The sequence below is a fragment of the Balearica regulorum genome, chromosome 10 (genome assembly GCF_011004875.1).
Source record: "Balearica regulorum gibbericeps isolate bBalReg1 chromosome 10, bBalReg1.pri, whole genome shotgun sequence".
Lineage (NCBI taxonomy): Eukaryota > Metazoa > Chordata > Aves > Gruiformes > Gruidae > Balearica > Balearica regulorum.
In genome coordinates, this window is record NC_046193.1 from 12,901,151 (window position 1) to 12,924,325 (window position 23,175).

The following is a 23,175-nucleotide window of genomic DNA, read 5'->3' on the forward strand; positions in this document are numbered from 1 at the left end:
CTGTCATATCTGGCTGACAACTACTCACATCTCGATCGTATAACTTGGCAATGTGGGTGTTTTTTTCCATAATATAAAGCAATTCCGATCAACTGCAGATTGCACTTCACAGAAGGTTCTGTTACAAGCAGATGCCAGACTCTCACTGTTCATCTGGAGACATATACAGTACGTGAACAGAGTAAAGAGCTGATTTGTGATTCAAAATAAACAGTTTCCTCTACTTGGCACCAGAGGCAACACAGAGTTGCAGAGCATGCTCACCAAGCAAGTACCACAGGGTCGAACAGTTGTATCATTTCTTGAGACCCCACAGTCTGAGGACTGCAGCTCATCACACCTTGTCTGCAGCAGCCAACGCAGGTGGCCTGTGTAAGCCCTTTCCCTTCCGAGGGGTAGCACCAAGGAGACCAAGTGACAGGCCAGATCAAGTCCAGTACCCCGTGTGCACTGGGCAGGAATTGCTGACACTCCATGTTCATGTCTGAGGCCCAAATGCAAGGGCGAGACATGATAGCTAAGAATTGTTTTTGTACTCACACATATATAGATGTGTATATATTTCTGTAAATACACGTATGTATCTGTCAATATGTATGTGTATAGGGGCTTCAAAGTAAGCCTCAATTTTTGGTTCAGCATCACAGCTGATTAGAACAAAATACTTCAGTGAGTTGACACAAAATATAATAGTAGGTTCAGGTACAAAATATGCATTCTTTCAGTTGCATCTAGGCACACTGGGCTTGCGCCTTCCTAACTCTTCCTGGGAAGAGGGAAGACTAAAAAGACCTTTCCATTTCTGGTTTACTTTATAGGCAACTTCTCTGTGAAGGAACCCCACACTCTCTTGTATTTGGTGCTTTAGTTTGTTTCACATCAATTGTGTTTTATTTCAGAAGGAAAGTCAATATGATCAGTTTGTTACAGTGCTTTACTAATTGCACCACTCACCTCCAAATGGGTGAGTAGCCCATGTTTTTTCATTAAAAAGCAGCAGCCAACACTAAAGATACAGATTTGCTGGAGATTTCCATCCATTTAGAAGCTGCTCAAGTGCAATGGGCACAAAAGAACAAACTCCTTGTTGTGAGGCATCAAAGCACACATACCTGATTCAGCAGAATGGCACCATCTCAGGCTGATACAGAATTTGGCTCACACTAATTTATCATGAGTTGTTCCATATTTTCCTGGCCTTGCTGTAAGATGTTTGGAAATGGCCTGGTACTTACCGTCCTCATGCTTTTGCACCCACTTTCTGGCGCTGCATTCTGTGCCTGCTGGTGGTGAGAATCTTGGGTGAAAATTTCAGGGAAAACACCAAAGACACATGCAGGCTAGCTGTGCTAACCAGCTACAGTTTATCTGTCACTTTCTGTTGTGATCACCAAACACTTTTATGGCAATATAGAAAAGCTTGAGGCTAGCACATGTGATATCACTACATCCTCCACCAGCTGAAGGATAAGTTTGTTTACACACTCACATGTTTAGCTACTGGATTGCATGGCTATTTGCTGACAGCAGCAGACTCTGGACTAGAAGGAAGAGTTCCAATTCTCATTCCACATTTGATATGCCAGACCTAAGACTCCTTAATTTATGAATTATCAGGAATAAGTGGATTTTTATTTTTTTTAACTGAATTTTCAGGGACAAAATTCCAGTTCCTTTCCTTACAATGAAGAGTTTCTTATTGCAAACATTGTTCCAAATATACTAGTGAAAAGACTGTTCCTGACATCAGCGGACCTGTCAGACAGGTACAGGTTCACCCCATTAACAACTTAAAGGGGAAAAAAAGAACTCGCATAGAAGAGACATTTGTAAGGCTTTTATCATTTGGCCAGAGAGCAAAATAGGATATCAAGAAAGCAACTTCAAATGTATCTGCAAGGACAACATTGCACTTGGAATGCCACTAATGTTTCAGGGCTTCCTCCAAGATGTTCTCGTCCACCACCTTGTGAGGGAGAGTCACCTTCAGTGTGGCATTCTCTTTCATTGCTTGGCAGATTGTTTCATAAGCATAGTCATTACCCGACCAGCAGCGTCTGGCGACCTGTCAGACCAGAAAAATCAATGGGTGCAAAAATCGTACATTTCTCTTGCCACATCCATCTTACACAACATTTGCACAAACACTGGTACCCAATTTAATTGCAACAAATCTTTAACCCTCTGCCAGTTTCTAGTTTCCTTACGTATTTTCAAAGTCATTTTTGTAATACCTACTTTATTTTTATGAGTAGTATTTGGATGGACTTTTCATGCAGAAACATATTATTGGGCACGTAACACTGGTAGAGCCAGGTACCTTATAAACTTTACAAAATTCCCTCACTAAAAATAACTGTGCACTCTGTAAAAGTACAGCACTTGCTTTAGATAACAGTATGATTTAAGCAATTGATGTTTTTGTAGTGGGATAAATATTTTAAAATTTTAAAAAAATTTAAAAAGGAAGATGCCGCTCAATGCATTTTCAAGCTGTGAAACGAAGGAGCCAAATTCTCTGCCAGAATGTAAGGATGAAACTCCATGGACAGCCAGGGAACTGGTAAACCCCTCTTCCAACAGCAAAGCTCTGTGTTTTGATCTGCGTACAAGCAAGACTCCCCAGATGAAAAGAAAAGTTAAAATCTGGCACAAAGGAATTAAGTCCTTCCCTGTATTCAATGCCTTACAAATCTCTTACGAATTGCAAATTGTTCAAGAAAGAAAATACTTAGGTTCCAATTTAATGTAAAGCTAATAAAAGTTCCCAGGATCATACCAATAACAGCTAGAAATGAGCTTTCAAGCCAACAACTCAATTTTTGCCACTCACGTATGGTTATTCCTGGCTGTATATTTTCAAGGGTACACTCCAGTTTCTTTCCAGTCTTGTATATAATATGGGTAGCATTCTCGGATTGTCCTTTTTCAACATGTGTGTGGAGGAGTGGAACTTTTGCTTGCAATAAATCAGAGCAGCAAAAGATTTATTGGGTTTTTAATAGGCTGTCTCGGATACACAGTGCTTGTTAAGGGTTTGTCTTCATTACTCTAATCTACAAATTAATATAATTGTCCTCCTCCTTCTTCCTTAATAGTTTACTAATGTGTTGTTTCAGATCTGGGACAGAATACGTGCAAATTGTTCCTCCTCCTCTTCTACACCCAGTCATGCCAGGTCTTAAGGGGAAGAAAAAAAATGTTTAGGTCTAAGGCAAGAAGGAATTCTGCAATTCTCTTGAGAAGCAAAACAGAACAGATGTCAGCATTGGCAAGGAGCTCCCTCAATACGTCAGGTCCTTGTGAGGTTATGTGACAAACACAACAGGTTGGCCTTTAATTGGACTGTGCATCACTATGTCCTGTTGATTTCATTCCTTGCAAGTACTGAATCAAAAGTTCTCTGCCAGTTCAGAGATGAGATCCTAGTCTTAAACCCAGACAGGATTTATCTGGATACTAACAGAATGCAAAAACTCTTAACAGTAGCAAGGGCTGGAGGAGCTGGCACTTAAAGGGCAAGATACCTAGATCAAGAAGTTAGGAACAGACAAGACTAAAGTTCACATAGTTGTCAATTGGATTATGTAGGCAAACAACAATGCCACCATGTCTAACAAAATTATTGTAGGCATGCTTCCCTTTCTGCTTAAAAAAATAAAACATGCACTGAGATATATGGAAACTATCGGGTTCCAATATGTTGTAAAGTCAGAGGGGGCGGTCCCAACACATTACCAAAGAATTGTTCAGTCTCTTTTATTGACTTAAAGTCTGTTGAAGTTGGTTGGAGGGAAAAAAAACAACCAAACAACCTGTTGACTCTAGAGAAATCACACTCATAACCACCCATATTACAAGCAGTGAATAGAATTAGTCACTTGGCCCATTAGGACTATTCCTGGCATATAAAAAGCCAGAACCCAAAAACTCCTGCCTGAGTGTTCATGCTCCCATTCAGTTAAAAAGAAAAGGAGCACTGGAACTTGAGTACCTAAGCATACATAGTCCTGGAGGAAGGAAGATAGTAAAGTGAACATATGAGTTTTGCTTACTCCATTGGAAACATCCCAGCTGAGCATCATCTTAGCCCGTTCTTCAGCTTCTGTGGACCCATCCAAAACCAGGCCAAATCCTCCATTGATCACTTCACCCCTAAAAAAATATAAATGTAGCAGAATTAAATCAAAATTCGAACCAATCCCACAAAAGTCATAGGAGGGAATTTGTTCAGTTGTACTGGAAGAAGGATGAGAACATATAAATGGTGCTGAATAAGAGACACTATCAGTGACCTTTTATACTTACAAAGAAAAAAATAGAAGTTACCTATCTCAGGGTATTTTTAAAGGTTAAGCTGTTCATGTTTGCTACACTAGAGTCTGCCATATAGATAGGAACATGAGGAAGACTGTGTACTTATTGAAGCAGACAGATGGATCTATTTATATTCTCTCAGGACAAATGAGAGAGCTTAAGTATTTTATTATAAAAGCGTTAACCACCACTTAATGCACATCTGCCTGGATCATTTCAAAAACAGTCATTCATTTTGTATGAGATGATACATAGATGTTTAAAGACATCAGTGCCAACTTTTCAGGAAGCAGACTTATTGGCAGAAGAAGAACAGAAATATGCTAAAACTAACAGATTATACTTGGGAGAAATACCAGTCTGGTTTTAAAAGGACAGGGAAAACATGTAGAGCAAAACATCTTGTTTGACTTCAGAGTCTGGCCTGCTCAAGTTCCTGTTTTGTTGCATATGGTGAATAGTGGTGAATGCAGTTGGATAATTATCTGTTGCTGTAAATCTATACGAGTTCTGGCACTATAGCTCAGCATCAGCAATACCTGAGGGACAGGGCATATCATACAACAACACGTGGTATGAGAGACTACTAATGGAAATCCCTGGAGGCAGGATTTTGTTCTCTGTGTTTTATAGTTAATGTAATGAATAAGTCTACAAAATTTACACAGAATAACATCAGACATGTCCATGAATTAAACAGGAGTTAGATGTCATCCTGTGTAGGAAGGAATTGTTTCTTGCTGTATATTTTCCAGCAGTAACTTGAGCTTCTTGGGAAATGAGGCTATACTGGAGCCGCACAGACCTGAGATCTACTTCCTGAAACTAGAACTCACATTTTCTCATTTTCAATGTAATACTTATGTGCTGTTAATTCCCTTTCACTAGTTATATACACTACCTGTGTGCTAAGTAGGACCCTATCACATAGCTGAGCAAGGAACTTAGAGCTCCAGATCTCACCACCACAGTACCATTCTGTGAATTCCCTCCACTTTATCATTATTAGATATATGATTATTACAAATACATTTTCTATTGAAAGGCACAGTTTTCTTGAAACTGACAGTTCTCACCAGCAGAATGTCAGTGAATAAATCAGTTTATCTTTAACAGGAAAATTTGAAACAAAGTCATGTTTTCAATTGAGATGTTTGAATATTGTAAGCTCTGACTCTTCAAAATAAAATGTTTCTTTTTGATTGACACTGTCAACACTTTTCAGCCTAGAATTTAATTCCCAGGATCTTTTTACTGTGTGAAATCTTTCATTAGTTCTGCTCTAAGTCTCATTTTGGGATGAAAACAAACATCCAAACATCTGCATTTCTTGCAAATTCTACTTTTTGAATAGCTCATGTTGTTACTGTCTTCTCCAAAAGAGGGGACCAGACTAGATGACAACATTACGAATGTAGTTATATCAAGATCAGGGCCAGTTTCCTTGCCATACTCTGCTGCTTCTGTGTACAGAGACCAAATTAGCACTATACTGTCAAAGTTCATAAGTGTACTCTAGCTTGGTACATCACTGATGCTATTGCAATGTAATTGGGATCACAGTATGAGCACACCTCAAGACAGCCTATTGGCAATATCAGACAATAAGAAAATCAGACCTCTGGAGCAGTGCTTTATAAAGATATTCCATATGGGAAGATGATCTTTCAGTGGCGAAGATCCCCTCTGTGCACAGCATCCCAAAGAGCATCCTTTGAAGCTTAGGCATGAACAGTGAGTGTCTGATCTCACTTGCACTCCATAAATTTAGAGCCTCTCCATCAATTTCCATGGAGTTACTCCAGTGTAAATCAGAATCACTCATCAGAATCCATCATACTGTCTAAAAATCACTCGTAAATTAAGCGCCAACGTTTGTTAGGATGGATTTTCTAGCAAAACCTCTCACTTTTAAAGGGGAGCTCTCTGCCTTCATTAGTATTGGATCACATTTTCAGGTAATTAAAGAAACATGTGGCATTTTGACCTAAACTACCTCCTATAATTTCCAGACGTCTCCTTCTAAGGTGATCAAAGAAAACAAGGCCTCTCTCACAATCAAGATGTCACACTGTCAACAGTGCAGTTTGATTCTTAAATTGCTTCTGCCTTTTTGTTACTACAGGTTACTCAGACTCCGTACTAATATACATTCTCCTGCAAATAAACAGGCAGCAAGAAATTAATAACATTCATTTGCTGTAATTATAGTCAAGACTATGTTAATCTTAAGTCTTTCAAACAGCACATGTGATGCAGATTCCAGCTAAATTAATATTAATCCTGCTTTTTCTGTTTGTCCCACAAGGCTATAGCACAGAAAAATCAAAGCAGGTAAAAGGCACTTCTCTAGTCTCAGATATGTAGCCGTTCCAGGCAAGCCCAGCCTCTGCAGAGAGGACTGGGAGCTGAACACAGTGCAATTGCCATTTCTCAACTCCCTGAACAGAAACTTCCCAATGAAAATTTGATTCCTCTCTAATCATATGCATATTTGTTTTTAAATATATATATATAAGCTTCCACGTGTACTTTCACATTTCCGAATCAGCTGATGACAAGAGGATTTTATCAGGCACATGGACATTTCTTTATGCCAAAGTCAGATGAATTTTTAGCTCTCCAGAGAAAAAGAAAAACAGGGTCCTACAAACTAAAGGCATCTGTCTCTTCCAGGCAAAGAAAATAATTTGTTATGGTTGGGGTTTGATTTTCCTTCTCTTACAACCTTTAAATTATTCCTGGTTTTCTCATTAGAAGGCAAAGGAGTGCAGTGCTTTAACTAGCCAGGGTGGTGCCATGATTAGGTAAGCCAAGCAGAACCACCTGTCGTGCTGTGGCTTTCGGGGGCTCTCCAGACCACAGCATCTGATGACACGACATTGTTACCACATCTGAGTCTCAGCATGGCGGCTTATTAAGGCTCATGCAGAGACAGGCCTAATTTTCAGGCTCCGCATTCTTCACTGAAGCACAGTAATTTAATCACAGAGGGCTATGACTGCTCCTGGGAACAAGGTGAGCAGATACTGTTCCATGATGACAAGCCACTAAGCAGCCATAGGAAACGTCAAAAAGGATAACCAAACCCTGGTTTTCCATCGATATTTTGATTTCAGTGAATAGACACACGCTAATTTTCTGACACATTACATAAATGACAGCACCTCTGCTCTGCCTTGGGGAAGAGCTTCTTTCTAATGATGTAACTCCACTTAAGAAACAACTAAAACAATACAACTGAAATTGCAGCATGATCAATGCCAGTTTTCCAGAAGTAAGGGCAGGCTCACCATTCAGCCAATCTCTTTGAATTGCTCAGAGAGCTAGAAGTGTGCAGGAGGGACTGGCCTTACAGAGGCCAGAGAGATAGGGAATATAATAAAGTGTATCCTTTGAATTAAGCATCATCAATGCACAGAACATTCATGGCATAAGCAACTATTTTAGCAATTCTAATAATTATTAATATCATAACATTCAAAATATTTTGGACAACATGTAGTGGAAAGTTATTTTCTTTGCTTGTATTTCATAAGCAGATATTTTAAAAGGTTCAACTCAGCTGAGACAATTCAGACAGATCTAGTCTGGTGGTACCTCTGGAATCTGAGATGACCAGAGTAAGAAGATATTCTGGCACACATTTTCCATTCAGAGTTATAGAAGTTGTGACTAAAATCTTGGCCATGGTGGTTGTTATCACTGAAGTCAGTAAAGGAAGATTTTCACTCTATGTTTCTAAGCCCTCAGAAAGCTTTCTTATCCCATTGTTCAGTTTTGCTCTCGTGTACCTTCTATTCAGTAGTTACTTGACTGAAATGAAAGGAATTAGAGTACAGGAGAGGGAATTCTCCATCTGACAAAGGAATATTTTCTAGATTCATCTCATCCAGATGAGTAATAATTAAGTATCATCAAATGTCTCTGAGGATAACATCTGCTGCAAGTTCTTTGGCTTGCTGCTGTTGGCATATTCCAGAGCTGGATGGAACAGGGAAGTGGGAGCGTTCACTACAGTATTGCGTAGAGGATTGTGCCCCTTTTGACTGGCAATATCACAAAATGAAGACATGACTGTAAATAGGAGAGGCTTTGCTGGACTATGCTGGAAAGAACAAACCAGAACTAAAGATTCTGCAGCATGGCCAGGCTCTCCTTTTCCCTATACCTCTGTCAATCCAGAGTAACCTTTCAGTGACATATGGTGGAGATCAGTTTCCCTCTCCATATGTGATATTTCTTTCATTCTGCTTCTTAGTTTAGGAATTTTAGTCCTGCATCTTATGTGAAGGAGGTGTTTAACCCAGTCCTTACTTAACTGTGGTCTTTTATCTACGAGGCACGAGCAAGGGGAGAAAGAAGACCGGGGGGGTTTGCTGGCACCTGGGCTGTTTTGTATCAATAACCCCTCATTGCACTTTAGCACATGGGCATTTATATTGGGGTCCTAAGGTCACAGATTTAAATACAGCTTAAGGGGAAATCTAAACATAATCCATCCACTAACACTCTGGCTGTGCATGTGTGAAGACAACTTTGGAAGTAGAATCTGTTCAAAAAGACCACAGCAGACTGTCCTTGTTTGGCAAATTAAGTTCTTCAAACTGTGCTGTGGCCAATGTCCAAAACACTTTTTCTAGACATACGGGCATTAATTAAAAAATCCTCATACAACACCACACTTTACCTTATATTATTCCAATAATACACAGATCTTTTCTGCAATTCCCCTCCTGTCTCTCCTCCCCACACGCATACCCAGCAGTGGAAATGGGATTCAGAGTCCAGCTTTAGAAACAAACAAGTTCTTACCAGCCGACTCCACCACCGTTGTGCAATGCGACCCAAGTTGCTCCTCTGAACGCATCTCCTACAAAATTTTGTACCGCCATGTCTAGGAGGAGAGGAAAGATGTTATGGCTCCGACATGCTGCATTTGGGTTTTTTGTTGCACTGCTCACTCCTTCCACTAATACCTTGATTTTGGCTATGTGTAGGCAGTGTTTAGTCACAGCTTCTCTCACAGATATACAGTGAATGTCTCATTCTTGAGAGGAACAGGCAAGAGAGATTTTCCTGCCACTCTTTCCCTCTGTGCTAGAGAAAGCAAATGCCAGTTTCACACTAGTTTGTGAGGACCCTGGTGCTTTATGCATTTGTGATCCAATTCAAGCAGTTGAAGAACCTGCCCCTCCTCAGCTGGGAGATACCTCCTCAAGGTGCAAAAAAATACAATCCTCTCCTTTGGTATGCCTCAAGTCATGGAAGAACAGGCTGGACACATCTGTGTGGAGGGTTTCAAAATGGGGAGGCACCTGGAAAACTACACGCCTTACAGATCTCAAAAGCCTAAAGTATTTTCAGATTAGACTGCAGAGTTAATTCAGCCCTGTGAAGAAAGCTAGTCTAAAGCTAAGGAGTTGCATTTTGGGAACAAAGTTGGGGTGAAAGTGATATTGGCCCCAATTCTCTGGACATGTGGGAATTTTACCCTGAATATGAACTGCTGAAATCACACAGGAGGTTTCTTTTATTTTAAAAAATGAAGAAAAATAATGTAGCAGACAAATGTAATTTGACTAATGTCAAATGCATGATTTCCACTGAAGTGTTCACTATAATTTTGTATGTTCACGACAATTTGTTCCAAAGCACATACCAAGAGAGGTGGAAAGAGGTACATACAGAGGATAACAGTAAAATCTACTGAAAACCTTTGTCCAGATTTAATTCAGGACAGATTTAATAGATTATTTGCTCTGCTTTTAATAGCAAAAAAAAAAAAAAGGACACACAAACAGCAATATGCCCACCAGCCACATTTGCAGACCCACAGTTGTTAGGTGTCTGATAGAAAAATGAGTTTACTCGAGCACTAATCTATGTTAAAGCCTGTCAAAAGCCCCATTATGACATCTTTTATCTGGCATTATGTCACTTTAACAACCCAATTATCATAATTACAGTGCTGTCAGAAGGGAATGGGAAAGATCAAAATCCCCATATTCTAAGATGTACAGATTTCTTCCTCAGCCACTAGCTTGGTAAGAGAGAAGGTTGGGCAAGAAGCATGGCAAGTAGACTAACGATGTAATAATTTGCTGCTCCTTGGCTTCAGTAAAGGTCACTAACTGCAAATGTCTGTGCTGAAATACTTTGCAGAAGAGCAATGACCCATGTTTGCCAAGGATCAGGCCCAGGTACTTACTGTAAAACAAAATGAGACAGGCAAACACTTCTAAAAAATTCCTGTGTGCTAAAGAGGAGCCAATTTCACCTGAACCAGCTCAAATGTGGTGTTAAAACAACAGGAAAGAAGGGAGAGAGAAGACACAAGATGTTCTTTTATTACCTCCAGAGGCTCATCTGGTAAAAGTTAGGCCTGGTTTCAAAGACCAGGGAAATCAGTGGTCAACAGCCTTTAGATAAGCCCTTGGAGAAGGCAAATAGTTCATGTAAATCACAAAATGCAAAGAAAAAAACCCACATAGCATGAAGAGCAATGAGGTTTTAGCAAGCCTTGTTTCTATTGCCCTCTTCTGAGGGCATTGTCTGAGGTTTACTTATGTTGCTAAGCCCTTTGATGGAGACATTACTTTGGATCGCTCTTCTCTGTGCAGCTGCACCATTTTTTCACAGCTTGTCAGAACCAAACATTATTTGAGGCATCTATCCATCTGGCCTATTAGAACTAGCCAACATAGTCAAACAGCATTGAAGTGGGACTGATAGACACAGCTAAAAGTCTCATTTCATCAGGAAATCCAGTTAAGATAGCAGGGAACTTTTCTCCTTAAAATTGAGCCATAATTTGGTTCTATTATGAATTCCTATAATGGAAGTAATTCAATACACTCAGCTACCTCTATCATAATTTCTCCTTCTCTAGCAGCTTGTATCCTCCAATCTCAAGCCACGTTGTGATTGTCAGTTCATGACATGCAGAAACACTACTGGGCTAAAGCTATTAGCCTAATTTCCACTTTATGGATGGAAAATGGAGGAAGATTTAGGTTAAAAATTGCTTAGTGCTTCACTCATCTTTTTCAGGTCTCCAATCTGATATTTCTTGGGTGTATTTTTCTAAAGCACCATTTCACAAATTTAAAAGCTGAGTCTGGTTATTTCAGGTCAGGTGTGCAGAATTAAAGGCTCCTTTTGCATAGCAAACCTACATGATTTGCCTGGTCACACTGTAAGTGAACAACAAGGCTTGGAGTCTAATCCAGAATAGGGCTGACTTCCATTTTTATGCTTTTACTATCAAAGTATGTTCCCTTATGACCAGAAAAGTTCCCTTCACAAACTCCAGATTTGTTTTCTCGAGTCCTCAGGCAATGAAATGAACACAGCTCTGAATCTTTTTGTTTTAAACAAAATACTACCATAGACCTGACTTTGATCTTGTGGATCCCAGGGAAGCAGGGCTGTAATTCTGCTCAGATCACCTCTTTGAAACAGTGAGGTGCAAAATTAAAATAAAACAAAAGATACAGTCCTCTGAGATAGACTGCTCTCCATTTACATTCAGGTAAATTTGATGCATCTTCATTGAATTTTCAGCATTGTTCTGGACCTCTCCTATTTAACTAGCTCCACATTCATGTCTGTATCACTTAAAACACACAAAGCTTCTCAGGAAATCTGATTAATTGGGATGAAAGGGTTAAACAAAAACATTTTTAAAATGTTGCAAAAAAATCCAATTTATCTTCTAAAGCAATTTCCTTGTTTGCCCAGACAGAAAAGCCTCAGCTGCTCTGCTGACCTGCGCAAAATGCTGATCCATCATAAATGTTTGACGTTTCTCTGTAAGGACTGTCGGTCCCACTCACATCATGGTGATCTCTGCTGAGGACTACTGGAGCCTGCAAAAAGCCAAGGACAAGAAAACGGAATTCTTCATGGACTGCCAGTGCTACTGAGGATCATCATTTGCTGAATTCACTTCTGTCATTTCAAATCTCAGCTTTGTCCCCTTCTCCTAAACCCCCGGAAACACCTTCTCTGCCTGCTAGAATTTATTATAAAACTATTATAAAACAGTTCACATACTGTTCATGAAAGCCACCATCCTTTCATCACTAAGAACAAGAGCTTGTTTTTATGCCAATGGCATCGTCAAAGGAGGGCACGAAGAAGAGGGGAAGCAGTATGGTTATTTCATCTGAACATTTCTTTCCTGAAATTTCAAAGACATTTCAGTATGCAAAAATCTTCACTCAAAAATAGTTCTTGTTTGCTGTTGAAAATGAAAACTAACAGCAAGAAATTTTACACTTTTTCATTCTTTTGGAAGACTTCAAGACTGAAAATAAGTTAGCAATGAAAATGTGATTTCATACAGCTCAAACAAGTCCATTCTTGATCTGGAATTTAACTGACAGTATGAATCTAGATCAGCTTGCAGGTCTTCATTATCATTTGCCATGCACAGGGTTTATCTAAGAATAATTCACTCTTGGCATGGTATAGCATGGAATTAGCTGGCTCTCTTATGCTGGCAATGAATGAGAAAATCTTTCTCATGAAAACAGACATGAGCACCCAGCTTGCAAGAGGAGGAATGGAGATTTGCAGAAATGAAAAAAGGACGCAACAAAATCTGAAGGGCCTGGGAGTCTGACCCTGTCAGTCATAGCTCCAAGGGAGTGCTCTGTCTGGTCAGGTTTAGTTTTTGAGACTATCTTGCAGTGACATTCATTGTGAATCCTGAGAAGGTCAACAGTGTTTGAAATATTTTAACAAACATTTTCTGAGTAACAAAAACCAGACCTTTCCTAGCTGGAATCCATTTGAAGTTCTATTTGAGTTTACCCCTTTAAAAAGGGTAATTGTAATTCAGTTATAAAAAAGATGGAGATGAATGAGTGACAATGCCTTGGTCTGATGCTGCTGTACACACAGCAAGTAATGGGTATAATTACTGAGTGGTGGCTTCAGGATTTTGGTCCCCCCCAGGATGTCACATTGTACATCTATCTACAATACTCATAAAAAACTTGGAAAATCCCTATACAATCTTGCCCACAGTATGTACTTTTACCACCACAACCTATGGTCAGTGGGATTTTACCCAGATGATAAGATATTACTCATTATGCACTAGAGTGGCATAGTGCACTATTTTCTTCATTCACATGTGCAATGCAAACAAAAATTGACTGCAGAGCTGGCTGTAGCCATAATATGGCTGAAAGTGAGGGACAGAGGGTAAGAAGCACTGAGCAGTGGCACAGTCTTGTTACTTTTAATGTTTGGGGCCTTGTGTTTTCAGCAAATCACAGCAGGATATGTTGTGCTTGTAAATGCCCAAAGAGAAAGTATTCCCAATATGAAATAAAAGGTAGTGTATATCAGAGGGTTTAGAAACCTGTCTCTCTCCTATCACATAGCGCAATAGTGGTGACAAGCAGAGAGGAGGACTGAGCTCTGATACATGCTGACAGAATACTGGTCCCATGTAAACAGCAGGCACTTCTGCTCTCACTGGTTAAAGCTTTCTCCTTTCCCACCTGCCACCCCAGTTTCAGGTATTAAACACAATTACCGGACCATATCAAGACAAAAAAGACAAACCTTAATCCTTCCTTCAGAAATCGCTCGATTAATAGCCATGGCTATAGACACACGACCCCTCTGATCAGAATATAAGATTCTAGCTTGAGAGCCAACAACCTGGAAAATAAAAATGCCAGAGCGATAAGGTTCTCTGTGCAACTGGCTTATCTTCAGGCCCCAGATAAATGAAGTCACAGCATTGATCCCTTCTGTAGGCAAAAGTGCCGATTATTTCTTCGTCAACATCCAGCTTCCACAAAAAAAAAAGAAATTAAAGTCCCTCTTTGAACTGAGTTTTATCTCCATTCACACAATCAGTGAGATGTATTTCTGTATTCAGCTGCTACTGTCCAATAAATCCTACTTTTAAAATCAACCTGATTGATTGCTAGGCTATAATCCCCCTATCAACAAATCCGTTATCAACAGCGGAGAAGCAGAGATTTGGAAGTGGCAATGGTGGGCTGGAAGGAAGGAGAAATATGGAGACAAAGAATGGTAAAGAATATCTGTGTTGCACAGCTATGCTCCTCTCCAGCTTTTACCCCACAGACCAACCTGGCTTCCAGCTGAGGACAGCACATGAACCCCACAGTGTTACCAGTTAGCTTCACAGTGAGATCCTGCCCTAAAAGAAAAACAAAGGATGCCTCACTGGTATCCTTCTTCCCACAGTGCAAAAGGATGGCAGTTCTTTGGCCTCATCACCTGTTTTGAAAAGGGCACTAGGAACTGCAGGCTTGAAGAGGTTGGGCCAAAGCAATGCCGAGAAGGACATTTTGAGTAGTGGTCTGAAAGAAAGGGAGTTACAAGTGAGGTGGAGGGAGAATCATTGATGTGTTTCACTCCAGATACAAGACTAGATATTGCTGGATTATTTGAACATTTCCAGATGAGGAAGTGGAGGGAAAGAACTGCTTCAGCTCACCCTAAAACCCTGCTGTGAGAGAGGTTTAATTTAACAGCCCTGGGAGTTTCAGCCAGTGTTTTCATTCATACCCAGTCCTGCTTTTCACTCCAGCATTCAAAAACTGCATTCTAGACCAGGAGTGGTCACAGGTGCTGAAGGAAGTTGTGCACTTACCAAGCTGTGCCTGCCAGCCTCCCGAATCCAGCGGATGTTGTCATGGTACTGCTGCTTCACAGATGAGCTCACTTGCAAGAGAAAGCAAGAAAAAAAAAAGTTTTGAAAATGAATGCAATATGCCCTAAATTTAATTTAATTCATCTGACAATGCTAGGAAGTCAAATTCTACTCTCAGATACAAGCACGCATATAGGAAATGCTATATAGAATCCTCTGCAGCTGATGCAGTAACTGGTACCATATCTTTAGAGGAAGGTATGAGATGTTGTCCAGGAGACAGCTGGAACAATAACTCCCATTGAGATCTTTAGCAAACCAAGTTAAACGTTGAAATGTTGAAATAGAGGTTACATGTACCATTCATTTTTGGCTTGATGCCTACTAAATGCCCAATCCCTTTCCAAGCCCTTGCTAAATTTAGTAGCTTTAGCAAACTCCGTGACATTGGGTACTACAGTCCAGATTTGCATCGGGTAGTAAATAAATCCTTTGAGTCAGCCAGCAGAAATTCTCAGAAGCAGCTGGCAATACATACTCGAGGATAAGCTACACCAATGCAGGGATATAGACTTGTAGCACAGCAATTGCTCTGTACTAAATGACCCACATGAATGTTTTTATCCCCAGATAAAACTGAGGTCCCTTGTCCTACAAACAGAGGTATGTTGCCTTGCATTACTATGGAGCACAAACTGCACAGAAAAACTTCTTATGGAGTAGCTACTTTATGTGTAAATCCACCCTACACCTTGTTTAGATATATATGCTGTTATCTAAGAAGAGAATTATATATAATGGTTTTGATATTTTCCAGCTTCTCCTCTCATTTATATCTGTGCCATTCCATCTCAATCAGCCAAACCAAAGAGGAGTAAGAATAAAGACATTTGAAGTGAAAGACAGTGAAATGTGGCACATATCAGATACACACTCAGTACAATCAGCTGCCTCCAAAGGCATGGCACCATCTGTAGCATGTGAGTAATGAAAGGGGGAGGGAGTATGGAATGGGACAGAAGCATTGTCTTACTATCTTAATTTTTGGGGCTTTTGCAACTATGCCTTTCCACGCAGGCTGAGTGTGAGCTCAGATGAGGTTACAGTGGCTGGAGAAGTTACTGCCTGTAGGCTCTTTTTGTATGGGCTAAGCTACGTCACATCACCTTGTCCTGAGAGACGTGGTCAGCTACCAGGGCTCAGCTGGCATGTGGCAACATGCTAAGCCAAAGTGGCTTGCTCATGCTTTGGAGCTTCAAGTTATAATCATTTCTGTGGAGGCCAAGATAGCATGTTCCCCATCACTTTCCAGTTCTCACTCATTTTCAAGTCAAGTTATAATATACATATGACTTATGTTTGGAAGTCAGTCAAACTGGAGAAACTGCACGCTGCTAACTTGAAATTGTCCCCAGCAACTGAGAAGAGTGTTTAGACTACTGTCTTTCCACTAGGCAATATGTCAGAAGATATGCATAGTAAAACTAGGAAAAGGAAAGATATTAATATTTAATGCAGATTAAACACATTGTTAAAGGGAAATGTAAAATATGCTCATTCCTGCAGAGGCAGGCCTTTCATACAGAGAGCTTTAATGATCCTAAAAAGACCTGTCAGTGGTTTAGGGGTTGGCTCCAAGTGATAGTTGCTAAACTCTGCAATGAGGATTAGCATGTCAGCTCTTAGCTTCACAGGGAGTGAAAGATGAAACATCTGCTAGTGCTGTCCTAGAAGAATTGTGCTGTCATTCATAAGCTTTGAGGAAACATCTTCTAGAAGGTAATGGGCCGTATTCACTTAGGTTATTATAGATATTTAATGAGCGTTTACAGAAGTTACTCTAGAAAACTGAATAGAGAATAAGTTCCTTTCTATCACTATTATAAGGTATCTCAGAAGAGTACTTACTATATTTTATACTTCACAGTGCACAAACTTATAGAAAAGATCTTGCTGTCTGTTAATTCTATAGAACATATCCAGAAGATAAGCCAGATGAGAATACTGGCTACAAGGACATATCTCACCACAGTACATTTGTCCCTCTCAACCAGCTCCAATAAAGTCACATTCTGTCCTAAACTGTGGTGTGTCCAAAGTTGGATTTCATCAATTATCCCAGGGGAAGTGAAGAATCCTCCCTTTTATTTAGTCTTACTTCCTGCAATTGAAAAAATCCTACAGTTCTTTCTAGAAAGACCTTACCTTTAGAGCAGCTCTGTGTGTGTCATTTGCAAAACTGCTGCCCCCACCTCCCCATTCCAACAAGAATATGTTTTGAAGTCAGGCAAACTACTGTGTTGTTTCTGGTATTTCATAGGCTCTTGTACTTATTTAGGGTTTAAAAGATACTAGGAAGCATTGTGTACTCAGAGGAATAGTCCTCATCAACAGAGATTGGGTCTCTTTGATCTTGGGAGATTTGTATTGTTGTTATGCATCAGCTCAGCCTTCAAACTACCACAGAGATCATAAACCAAATTTACACTCCAGTGTAAATCGGTGCTGCATCTCTTGGGCAAAGGCTAACTTAAAAGATTGAGTACCTTAGGAGTGGAAGCAGATAATAAAACTACATAGGACTTTTTCCACAGTTTGTGAGGTTTAAGCACAAAAATTCATCTCCACAAAAGGAGAAGAATGTTTAACATCGGACTCAAGGCCAGGTCAAAAGTTTAGACTTGGAATGCAACAGACTTCAGCTTTGCGGAGTTTTTACTCAGCCTTCATAACAGATTCTTTTATAAAATTCAAAGGCAGGTTCAGATTTTAGATGTATATGTGTGTGAGGATATCCAGACCTTGGAATTTGGTCCCAGCCCAGGTCCCATAGGAAATCGACAGCAAGTGGAATACTCAAAAACATGAATCCATGAATGGCTGCTTATTTTCTGGCCAAATTATTTTTTCATTTCTCTTTGAAATCCTATTCCCATTGTCCTGCCAAATTCAACAGCAAATTCAGTAATAGCCTTGCCCATAAGCCTGTTTTCACCTATTGGGATTTTTTAAATGTCATTTTTCATTTAAATTAAGAATATACATGCAATAGTTCAATGCTTTTTGTCTGTGGAAGAGACTTCTCTCTCCAGCTTTATATTACCATCTATATAAACACCCACATACTATTGTACACACAGTAACTGATTAATTTCCCAGTCTTGCAATGCGAACCATCCAAAGGTCATGCATCAGTTCAATCCTGAGAGATGACTGAAGATTGTAGTACATTGCAGAAAGATTACCACAAATTTTTGAAGATAGAACCAGCACTAAAGTATAGGATTTCACTCTCCCTTCAATTAAGCTGAGGGACTAAGTTTAAAACCATGAAAGTTTCAATATCCGTAGAACAGGGTAGGTACTTCTGGGTCATTGCATTACAAACACTTCATGTGCCAGTGCTATTTCTCTAAGATGACTCCTAAAGAAAATTTAGGAGAATAGACAGAACTAAGGACCTTGTAGAGTCAGACCCACTCTATCAATAATTCACCTATTGGGAGGAAAAGGAGGCTGGACACCAGCCTTACATTATAGGAAGACAATAGTAGTTTTGTTTCAAATGAGACGTATCTGAATGTGGTATATCTTTCAGAAATACCACCCTAGATCCTCATAACTGTTCCAGAACAAATAGGAGAGCATTCAAAATTTTCACACTTCTATTCATATTTCAATGATGTCTTTCATGAAAGAAGCAACAAATATTTCAATATTACCAGATAAAAATATTATGCTCTCCTACCCATAAAATACACTTTGGATTTGTGATCCATTTCCTTCTGATCCCTTCCTTGATTCTGAGAAGCACAAAGCTCCCCTCTGGAAATGGAAGAGCTGAGGACTTCAGTGCTAGGGGACAATGACACATCTTCAAGCCTGCTGTCCAGCTACTGTAGAAGTAGACAAAAGAAGGGAAAGGAGTAGGGCCTTCCACTGCAACCTGAGAGATTAGGATTCATGTGTGTTGGCACAAAATTAGCTTTGTCTCAGTTCCCATTCATAAGCAGGGGATAATAGTAATAGCCCACTTTTGGGGACATGGAGAAGTGAAAGACCATGCAATTCCTAGATACTAGAGTAGCATACAGAGCCATGCATATATTCCAGATTGTTTCCATCAGTGAGAAGAAACATCTGTCAATGTATTAACAAATGACAAAAAAGAAGGAAAAAGATCTCAAAATTGTAATCACAAATAAATGACACTGGATGGAGCACCACACCCATGAAACTTGGGTTTCCTGCCTCTTACGAACCTCCCTAAATTCCCATGCCTCATTCACCTGTGAGACGGGGCAAAGCAATTTGACTCCTTAAAAAAACCCAAACCACCAAAACCAAATCCACACACTCTTGGACACCTATTGGTGAAAGATACTGTTTGCCTTAAAGTTTCAAGGTGGCAAAGCACAGGAAAATCTGTAACAAATGAAAAGAAATGCTCTTAGCCAAAACTGCAACAATAGTTTTGAGATCAATAACGTCTCTACGCGGTATTTTTATATATTACCTATTGGTTATGCTCCTTATAGGAGTTTGGAGAACAGTGAGATTTCCTGCCCCCATGGAACAGGCAAAAGAGTGCTTTCTACAGTTTCAGCCAAAAGCTATCAAACATTGTACAACTCCGTTTCCTTTTCTCCCCAGAAGCACCCCCAGTGATGGGGGCATGGGATGGTGTCTTACCTCCCTGACGTATAGAGTCTTCCAGCACAGACATGGCAATTGAGTCAGTGGTAGCAAGATCCTGTGGGTCACTTGAGGTACAAACCCAGCGGAATGGCCCAAATCCCAGGGAAAAAATGTCTCTGGGAAGAGAACATGTTTCATTAAGAGATGGTTGAAATTCTTTCCTTATTTATCCTGGCTGCTAGCAGTGCTTTTCTTTCATTAGCTGGAGAGAGAAGAATTCGAAACATTTTCAATGAACTAATCTAAACAGAAGCATCAGAAACCATTAATTGAGAAATTAAACAGTGCTGTTTCATGCAACCATCAACTGGTGTATAAAAACACAGTCAGGCCAAAATTTTGATAGGAATGTTGGGCAGTTCAAACAAGTGCATCATCAGATGAATTGTACTTTTTCTTTTGTTTCATTAAATATACTCTCCTTGCTGCCTGGTCCTTTCATCCTTAACCCAGGCTAAAAGATGTAGAGTGCATCTACGCTATCAAACAAATGTAGATTCTGAACAAGTGCCTGAGTCCAGACTCATTTGCTGTCCACATTGTTTATATACAATAGTAAGACACACTTCAGTTGAGTTCCAGAGGAGATCGAATCCATTTGGTGTGTTACTCTACGTTCAAACTCTTATTCACATGGTATGGGGAAGCTAAGCATAACTCAGAGGCAAAAGGTGTTATAAACCCAGTCCCTCAACAGATCTCTGAGCTCAGCTTTTTCTACAAGCCGTATGCATAGCTTGGGTAAGCGGTACAGTTGGTGACATGGGCAGAAGAGTGTCCTATTTCAGAAGTGCTTTTAATGTCTTTAACTATGTGGACATAGGCTTTAATGATTTGGAATTGAGCTCTACTGCTCCAAAGAGACAAGCTCTGAATTTTTAGCACCTAGAAGTGAAGTTGCATATAGTTATAGTTTAAGGCTGTGACTTGGCTATTCTCTTGAGCAGAACTGCTTAAGAAAAATTAATGCAACAAAAGAGAAAATGCAGCTATTGATGTAAAGGAGTGAAGAGTTTTGATTTGGCAATGTTTTAGCTTACTGTTCACACATCTGGTGCCTGCTTTCATAAGACTTTTTAATTCTAAAAAGGATAAAGCTATTACACCAAATTATCAAGACATGCCATACTTTTCAGGACAAAATGTTAGCAAAACCTCTGCTGTCAGAATATACTTATGTTAATCATATACAACATGTCCCCCCAGGTCTGGTTCTTCTTTTCCCCTGTACACAGGAGAATGCAAGGAGTAACTCTAAGGAAGCCAATAGCAAACATGAGCATGATGCTTACAGCCAACAGGACATCTTCCTAAACCACACTGGACATTACTCCAGAGTGGAGAAAAATAAGAAAGCACTTGAGTGCTTTATTCCAAAGTCCCCAACATACCCCATGATGTGCTGAACGTAGGAAGGATATCGAAATTCTGTTTTATTGGCTCCTCTTTTCTCAACATCAGCACCTATAAAATAATTTTAATAGTCAGTGACTTGATGAAGAAAAACTATAAAATGTAAAACCAGATTGCACCTGGGTTCCCATGAAGGCTCTATCTCAGCCACAGAGATGGTCAGGGGTCTGGGAGAATGAGAAAAAGAGAGACACTAAAGAGTTAGCATAACACAGTGGCCAACCCTATCCTACCAAAATATACAGCTGGGAAGACGCATACAGGGTTGTCCTTGTTTCCACCTAACAACTCCAGGATCTACTCACCAGCCCTTTGAGCTTCCAAGAGAAAAGCATTGCCATAATCCCAAAAAAACATGCCCTTATCAGCTAGTCTGTTAATAGCAGCCACATGTCTCTTCAGACTGAAATAAAGAAGGAAACAAATAGTTATTCCTGAGATTGATAAAATATCAAAAAGAATAATATCATGAACACATTAAAGGCATTGGAGTAGGGGGAGACAGATGGAACTGAAAGACCCCAGAGAAATTCAGACATAAACCCATAAAATATCAATTGAGATGCTTTCAATCTCTGTAAAACCTGTTATCCCCAAATCTTGAAGTGATTTACAGTCATTAAGGGAACGTCATTGATCAGCAGAGAGGGGTCATGCCTTTCAGCAAAGAAATGCAGCCAGCTCTGAGGATGGAAGGTAATCACAAAAAAACAGCTTACACAAAACTGCAAAACAGTTTAAGGAGTTCAGAGAGAAAGCGAGCAGAAACAGAAAAATTGAAAATGGCTAAACGTCACTGTTCTGGCTTCTCCCTTGGCCAAAACAGCCCAATTTTCCCTTGGTTTCCAAAGGTGGACCATACCACAGGACTGCCCTCTGTGATAACATTTCCACTTAATATCATCCAGTTCTAATCTCAATGCATAGTTGCATATGGAGTTGTACATGCATAGGTGTAACCTCTTGGAACTCTAGAGAGGTAAATCAATGCCTAACAAATGAAATTGTATTTGTTTAGATCAAACTTAGCTTGTTAGAAATGAGTCCCTCCCAGAAATTTACCTTTTTGTTACCTTTGTCTTAGTAGTATGATACAGGATTGGGAAACTGGAAAGGTCCTTGTAGCTCCCTCATCCAAAGTCAAACATATTATATGCCCATATCCTACCTTCTACTGGAAAAAGGTCTCCAGTGGCAATGTTCAAGGTGAACAAAACCAGAGTAGGAGCAATAGTCTTGAAAGTACAGTTGAGAACAACAGTACAGCTTGCTGCCTCTGTTCCACAGTTCTTTACGTATATATAAATTATGCCAAATTAATCCCTTTATAATGTCCAGTTCCAACTTCACTTGCAAACTTGTAAAGCAGAAATAACTCCCCAAAATCAAGATGCTAAGCAAAACTTACAGTAGCAGGAATTTGGGAGGAGTGACGGTGGGGGTTTGTCCCCATCCTTATCCTTCCCTAAAAAAAGCATTACTGGCCACAGCTGGAAGCATGGTAGGCTAGATGGACTTTCTGGCTTACTCATTGGGTTTTTAGGCTATATTCAGTGAACCTAAACCAACTAGTACACTACATGGAATTGTACTTATTGTCCTAGATTTTTAAAAACTAGGAATTTATAGAAGTGAAATAAATCATTAGTGTTCAAAGCTCTGAACGTATGCACTAGAGACTACTCCTAAAATGGTGGGTAAGTGATGTCTGCCAGATTCTGAGTGACAGCTGTGTAAGTACAAAGTTGGGAGTTATTAGAACTGTAGCTCTACCCCAGATTTCTACTGAAATACCAAAGAACAGAAACTTCATGTGAGAAAGACAAAGATCTGATCACCTGCAGAGCAATTAAACTTAAAGGTTAAAAATGTGTCACCAAAATAATTACCTCTCTTGTACCAGGGTCCGGAACTTCCCCGGATTGGTGGAAAGGAGCTGCTTTGCTTCCTCAAAGCCAAGCTGTACTGGATAGTATCCACCACTGAATGGGTTATGACACGAAGTTTGGTCAGACCCCAGATCAACTAGCAGCTCTCCTGTTGTGTCCAGCTCATATACGAGCCTCTCCCTGGGGAAGACAATGAATGGAGTGTTTGAA

At 39.9% G+C, this 23,175-nt stretch overlaps 1 protein-coding gene across 1 annotated transcript in view; it reads right to left on the reverse strand.

Moving 5' to 3' along the window:
* Positions 1 to 1,817: 1,817 nt before the first annotated feature.
* The window catches only part of UROC1 (urocanate hydratase 1), a 43,011-nt gene continuing 21,653 nt past the window's right edge, over positions 1,818 to 23,175 (reverse strand). Inside the window, exons 11-20 of the mRNA XM_010312323.2 lie at positions 22,966 to 23,145; positions 21,382 to 21,479; positions 21,055 to 21,127; positions 19,658 to 19,779; positions 14,966 to 15,036; positions 13,900 to 13,998; positions 12,089 to 12,188; positions 9,133 to 9,214; positions 4,056 to 4,155; positions 1,818 to 2,065 (exon numbers count right to left, since the gene is read on the reverse strand). Coding sequence (XP_010310625.2) covers positions 1,925 to 2,065; positions 4,056 to 4,155; positions 9,133 to 9,214; positions 12,089 to 12,188; positions 13,900 to 13,998; positions 14,966 to 15,036; positions 19,658 to 19,779; positions 21,055 to 21,127; positions 21,382 to 21,479; positions 22,966 to 23,145 — 1,066 coding nt within the window. The 3' untranslated portion in view covers positions 1,818 to 1,924. The remainder of the gene's footprint in view (positions 2,066 to 4,055; positions 4,156 to 9,132; positions 9,215 to 12,088; positions 12,189 to 13,899; positions 13,999 to 14,965; positions 15,037 to 19,657; positions 19,780 to 21,054; positions 21,128 to 21,381; positions 21,480 to 22,965; positions 23,146 to 23,175) is intronic.